At 44.1% G+C, this 7,151-nt stretch overlaps 1 protein-coding gene across 1 annotated transcript in view; it reads left to right on the forward strand.

Annotated features, from left to right (window-relative positions):
* The window catches only part of fnbp1a (formin binding protein 1a), a gene marked incomplete at its 3' end in the record, with an annotated part of 88,468 nt that overhangs the window by 53,560 nt on the left and 27,757 nt on the right, over positions 1-7,151 (forward strand). Inside the window, exon 6 of the mRNA XM_084309308.1 lies at positions 5,110-5,214. Within this exon, the coding sequence (XP_084165434.1) occupies positions 5,110-5,214 (105 nt within the window). The remainder of the gene's footprint in view (positions 1-5,109; positions 5,215-7,151) is intronic.

Here is a 7,151-nt window from a genome sequence, read left to right on the forward strand (position 1 = left end):
CTTGCGCCTCGCTGTGGGCTGGTACTGGCAGGGTACCATGGCCCGCTGGTCCAGGTACTGTTCCTCGGGGCTGGTCGTGCGTCGTGCTCACCCGTAAATAGAGTCGGGGGTCTGTAGCGCAGCGCCGCGGGGGTATAGCCTGGACTGTATGGGACCTCCTGGTCCGGTGGAGTACTGTGCTGTCGTCGGGCTTGGTTCTCCTCTTCTCCCTCTTCTTCTTCTATCAAATCTTCCAGATCTTGTAATCGTTTATTTAGCTTCTCCGCAGTGTAGGCCGCTCCTTCCTTGTAGCTGGGTCTCGCTTGGACCGGTATGGGAAAGGGGTCTGCGGGGGGTCTAGACTCGGTCTGTTGGTCAAGTTCAGGGTCGCTTGCTCGTTGCGGTGACGCTGCTCTTGACTGCTGTCTCGACGAGTTCCTTGAGCCCCTGGCGGAGGGAGAGGGAGTTGTCCTTTTGATCAGCTGCTCTATTAGTTGCGCTTGTAGTCTGTCGCGCTCTGCGTCTCTTTGGGCACCGGCAGCGGCGCGCTGGGTGTCGGCGGCGGCGCGCTCTGTTTCTCTTTGGGCACCGGCAGCGGCGCGCTGGGCGTCGGCCCGGTCTCTTGCCATATTCTCTTCCATCTGGAAGCGTCTCATCTCCAGACTTGTGCGCTGTTCTTCGCTCCGTTGCTGTGCTTGGAGGTGTTCGCGCTCGCTGGTCGCCTGGGCTTGGAGACGTTCGCGCTCGCTAAGCGTCTGTGCTTGGAGCCGATCGCGTTCGGTAGAGGCTGTCAGGCTGACGAGGAACGCCTGTTGTAGTATCCTCTCCGCTTCGCTGGGGGAAGGCGGTAGTGGAGGTGAGCCGCTCCTGCGTGAACCGCTCCTGGGGGTACTCGTTGGGGAGTCCTGGAGCTCTAGTTCCTCGGCGCTCTCCTCTTCTTCTTCCGTGCAGAGTTCCCTCTCTGTAGGGCTATCTTCCTCCCGGGGCGTGTCGGGGACTACTTCATTAGTAGTGGCGGGGGGTAAAGGCATGTCAATTCCCTCCTGGTCCCCACCGTGGGCTTGGTCTGTTACATTAGGACCTACTAGGGCCTCTGTGGTCGGGGAAACCTGGTCGATAAGGTCAGACATCATTTTACTTTCTACTTTTACCACGTTTACCGTTTGTCGAAGGCTAGGTAGTTGACTGACAGTGTAAGCCTCTAAGTACTGAGGTGTCTGTCGTCTGCGCCGCGGGCGTTCTAGGTTAGGAGGATCGTTTTGTGGAGTGTTCATCATAGGCCATTTCGATATTAATAACACTATATTAATATTACACTAGTTACCCTCCGGCTCGAAGGACCAATTGTAGCTGAGGGGTACAATTCCCTGACTGTATTGTTAGATATGATATTTAATACCACTACCTCATGTACTTTAACTTCTGGCCACCCAGTACAAGATATAAGTATGATGAACACTTTCCCACCTGATGAAACGAACCAACACAAATGGACCAAATCGAATATTTAATACAGCAAAGGGTGTATACAACATTCACTTAATTACATTTATGATTTGAAATGTTGAGTATGCACTTTTATGGCAAATGAGTATTCGTAGGTAAATCAACATTGAATGTCCAATCTCTGGTTGCGCAGGGAGTAAGTATACAACCTGGAATATTTAGGAAACGATAGCGATAGTACTTAGATGATTATAGCTGGATACACTAAGGGGGGGGGGGGGTCCCGCTGGTTGTAAGACAGTAGGAGGGGGGGGGGTTAGAGAAGTCGCTGGCGGTATCCCATCTGGCCGACGGTGTCTTGGGAGAATCCAAAGTCTTAGACCCAGTGCCCACAGAACCTCGGGCCGCAGACGAATACAGCTGGACCCTCTGTGGAACGGTATCTGCCGGTCCACAACGGAGAGACGTGGTGCGACCTCACGTGTAGAGCGCCGCCTCACCTGTAGTCCTCTCCGGGGGGTAATTCCAACACTCGACAGTGTTGGCCTTTATCCATGGAATAATCAAAGCACATAAAGCATAATCCAAGAGCCGTGGAAGGCTCGCCGTCGTCGGGTAGAGTAATCCAATATACAGGTCCAGTCGCTCTTGACCCTCGGATGCAATCACCACTAGGGGTCTGACCAGCCTGGATAAGCGTCCAGATAACGTCAGGAACGATGGGGGTACTGATAACTGTAGAACTCGAACCGAACGATGCACCATACATAAGTAGACTATTATTAGCTTAATAGAATACGTCCAACTCGACGGTATGGTGCCAAACTATGACCATTCAACTATTAATCTACACGATATCTCAATGCCTATTCTGGGCCAAGTAGGCCTTACTACACCGCACGTGCTTCGTGGGGAGGCTTTTGCGTCTGTCACTCTGTTGGAGGGTAAAGAACTGGACTAAAAGAAAATTCTACTTTACGAGCGCCATATATATATGCGCTATGAACAAATAGTACCACACGTATTTCGCCCGGCATATTACTGCGCGGAACCGGGGGCTGCCTCGACATGTTAGGCGGCACGATTGAACTTGAACCTAGGGGTATGGCAACCTGGCGCCAGGTTCTCGTCCAATGGTAGAATGAAACTATTATGGGCTGTTTAGTAGAAACGGGGATATTCAATGCATATTGTACAAGGAATATACAGGGGATATCAAACGATATACAAATACAATTAAATATATATATATAAATAAATATACATATTCGGTTTAATCTGATCCTTCACAACAATGATGATACATAATACCGATAATCTAGCGTTGATTTCAGATTGATTATTGATCCAGGCGAGGAATGGCACGATTTATAATGAAATTCAGTAAAACGCTGTTTGGCTGTGTTTCCTGGGATTACACAGAATCACTCTAAAACTATACTCATATTCACCACAGTATAAAATGGAAATGTATGGATGAAAAAATTATCTGTTTTTTGCATCTTGACCAGAAGAAACTCAATGACAATCGACTATGTTATTAGATCCATAGCTATAATATTTAATATAGTTTTAGCACTGCAAACACCAGCATTTATCCCCATTGAACAAAGCGCTGGCACACACGGCCATACGCCCACAGCGACCTCTGGCGCTGAACCTGTTAACACATTCCCTGCCACGCAATTTGAGCATCTTATACCATTCTCTGCCAGCACTGTAAGTCTATGGAGATGTTCACCTTCTTTGCAGGGCTATAACTTTTTAAATTGTATTGCTAAATTGACATTACTATGGCCCATTCAACATCGATTATCTATCGTTCAGGATGTAGGAACGTTTTACTTTTTCATTCATACATTCATACGAAAATACCATCTAGAATATAAATATGTTTTTATCGTTTTCTGCAGTAATTCCTAGAACATGAGATATAGGCATAAACGCATATATAGATTATCAAATGCCGTTTGTTGCCGATCCACGCTATATTAAAAATGTCAACTGTACATGATCCTAAACGTTATGACTGATCATGCGCGGATGAACGGAGGGGGGGGGGGGGGTCGTTTATAATTCCGTGATCGTCGTTAAATGCTTTATGTAGTATGGGTGATATATTGATCAGAGCAGTTTGCATGGATAATAATAAACAAACAGGCTGAAAGTAACGTCAGCGTCCTCTTACCGCTCGACGATGAGACTGGAGGAAAAAGATCCCACTTATTTGACGGCGATCGCCTAAATCCATTTCCGGTTTGTATAATCATAATACACGGCCAAATCGTATTGATTATTGCGTTATGGCAGTGATTGCTACACACGGACGTGTGTCTACAGTCCCGCAACAATATGCGAGTGGCCGGACGCATTTCGGAGAGGCACCGAGATCGACTCGTCCATTTCCGGTTTGGCAATGTGTCGATCATCCACCAGGGGGCAGTATTGAAGCGTTGCAGAGTTGTGCCGGCTCACACTGCATCAGACCAGGCTCCGTGAGTGAAATATGAATAACATGGTGAATTTTTTTTATATGATCTCAATAACGTCGTACGCCGTGGATTGGCAGAATTAGCATGAACTTGAAACACGTTGTACGACGTTTTTGGCACAGGATGTGTTAATAAATAATAATAATAATAAAGATACATAATATGTCTTCTTTAACCCCTTAAGCCCGAAATTAATATCACGTCATAAATAGATCAATACACTCCGTATTAATTAATGTTGCATTTTTTTCCATGTAGCTAAGAGTAAAGACCCTAACCCTAACAACAGTCAACGTGTATATTCTCATTATTATTAGCGAAATATGAGTTTAGAAATATCTCTGCGCATCCCAGCGGAAACCGGATTAATTAGATGCGAGGAAATAAAGCGTCATGAAACCGTTGTAGTCCTAAAACAGAGGAGACCCAGGGCTTTCAATGGACATCGAAATTCCATAAAACTACACTACCCAGCTCAAACCAGCCTCTGTGAAAGCTGCTGAAAATATGATCTTATAAGTCATTAATAAATTAGTACATGTATAGAATTTATTATAAATGGGGAAAGTGGTTTATAATGTTATATATGTGAGTGTGTGTGTATGTGGGTATGTGTGTGTGGGTGGTTGTATGCATGCAGGTAATGTGTGGTGTCCGTGTATATGTAGAGTGAGAGAGCATGTTTACATACAGTCACTCGATTCTCTACTCTGACAGTCCTCTTGTGAGAATACACTGTCTGTGCATACTATGAGAGACCTCCGAGTCCTCCGAGTGCACACAGCGATTTAAGCCAGTTCTACTCTAATTCAACACTAATTGCACCATATTCAACTCGCTCAACACTTTAAACGTCACTGAGTGTTCCTTTGATCTGAGGGCTGATGGCTTGAATGAAAAGCACAAGGGATCCAGCCATAGTAGGTAGTACGTCACAGGGACTTCTCTCTCTAGACTTACTTATTTACACATTACTCTTCTTCTTCTTCTTCTTCTTCTTCTTCTTCTTCTTCTTCTTCTTCTTCTTCTTCTTCTTCTTCTTCTTCTTCTTCTTCTTCTTCTTCTTCTTCTTCTTCTTCCTCTTCTTCTTCTTCTTCTTCTTCTTCTTCTTCTTCTTCTTCTTCTTCTTCTTCTTCTTCTTCTTCTTCTTCTTCTTCTTCTTCTTCTTCTTCTCTTCTTCTTCTTCCTGCAGAGTAAACGTCGCTTTGAGCGGGACTGTAAGGAGGCTGACCGAGCCCAGGTGAACTGCGACAGAATCGAAGCTGACATCAACATGACTAAAGCTGATGTAGAGAAGGTAAGACAGACAGACAGACAGACAGACAGACAGACAGACAGACAGACAGACAGACAGACAGACAGACAGACAGACAGACAGACAGACAGACAGACAGACAGACAGACAGACAGACAGACAGACAGACAGACAGACAGACAGACAGACAGATAAACAGACAGATAAGCAGACAGATAAGCAGACAGACAGATAAACTGGCCTTTGGTTTTACCTGGTCTTTGGTTTTATCTGGTCTTTGGTTTTATGTAGTCTTTGGTTTTATCTGGTCTTTGGTTTTACCCTCTTCTTTGCATGTGTTTTGTCTGAAATGTTTTATGTGCTGAGGACGGTAATCCTTGTCAATTGACCAGGAAAGTCTTCAGATTAACAAGCCTAAACAAGCTGTTCAAAAGTATTTCCCTTTGTGATATAGCTTTGATTAATCAATTAGCTGTCATTTTTAGAGCCAGGAACACTGCTTAACTAATGTAGGCTACTACGCAGTTTGAAAGTCGTTTCACTCTTTGCTGTGGGACGGCCAGGCAGTGAAGGAAATAATGAATTTAAATGTGGTGTGTGCTTTACCCAACTTTGCAAAAGAAACCTCAACAAGAGGTTCCATAGATTCAAGGAAAGCATATAACATTTTAGAAAATATACATTAATATTTAAACCCTTCAAGGTCTAAAGTAACTAGCTCCACCTTCTCAGAATTTTCCCTTTTTTTTGTTACATAATGTAAAATTACAGATTCATACCTTCAAAATAAGCCATCAATTGTCAAATTTGAGACGATAGTTTTCAATCAATGTCCTATCAAACATTCTGGTAAAATCCTAACTACTTTTCAGGATAGGACTTGAACTTGATCCAAGTTCATTCAGCTATCTGATGAGAGAACTACACTCCCAGAATTCAATGTGATCATTGTCACTAGAACCATTTCACACCTGGAGCAAAGGCCCAGTCATTCCTTTGTTATTCCAGTGAATGGACCCAGCAGGAGGCCTAGCCTAGCGACAAGCGGCCACTACATAGTTGGGTATTGAAAAAATGCTCATATCCAAAAGTAGTAGATAGATATAGGTCATACATGTAGGTATGCACTTGTCCTAATATACTAACCTACACTGTAGCACTCAACACTTTGATGAACATTGTTACTCAGCTGATAGAGGTGTGCCCTTCCTCAATAAAGCCAGAGAGAGAGAGAGAGAGAGAGAGAGAGAGAGAGAGAGAGAGAGAGAGAGAGAGAGATAGAGAGAGAGATGGTATTTACAGTACTGTACCATATCACATACCATATCACCTTTTGCAGCATACCATGATTACTTATATTGAGATGTTTCAGTACAGTGGATGGTACAGTATATACAGTAAAGTACAGTATATATAGTACTGTAAGAAAAAGAAGCAAACCAATAACAATTTGTGGTTGTATTTCTCTAGAATGAGAGAGAGAGAGAGAGAGAGAGAAGAAAGAAGAAAGAAAGAAAGAAAGAAAGAAAGAAAGAAAGAAAGAAAGAAAGAAAGAAAGAAAGAAAGAAAGAAAGAAAGAAAGAAAGAAAGAAAGAAAGAAAGAAAGAAAGAAAGAAAGAAAGAAAGAAAGAAAGAAAGAATTATTATTGCAGCGATTTTCACTGTTGACTTTTATTTTACTGGCCATCTTTGAACATGCCATATTTTTCTACTAACTGCCTGCTGGCAAAACTATGCTACTCGCTACAGTACCTGCAGATTAGACTACCTGTATATGCGCTGTCAACTCTCGCTCTGACTCCAACCCGTTGAAAGAGACAACACGCATTTCGTGAAGACCCGCCCTACTCTGCCTCTGATTCGCAGACTGTGGGTGGGGGGGGGGGGATTCTGACGGGACGCTGAATATGATTGGACCAAAGCAGTAGACAGACACAGGCAGTTGGAGCAGTGCCGGCGGACAGACAGGACAGGAGCTT

This window comes from Notolepis coatsorum, assembly GCF_963971535.1.
Source record: "Notolepis coatsorum genome assembly, chromosome: 2".
Taxonomy (NCBI): Eukaryota; Metazoa; Chordata; class Actinopteri; order Aulopiformes; family Paralepididae; genus Notolepis; species Notolepis coatsorum.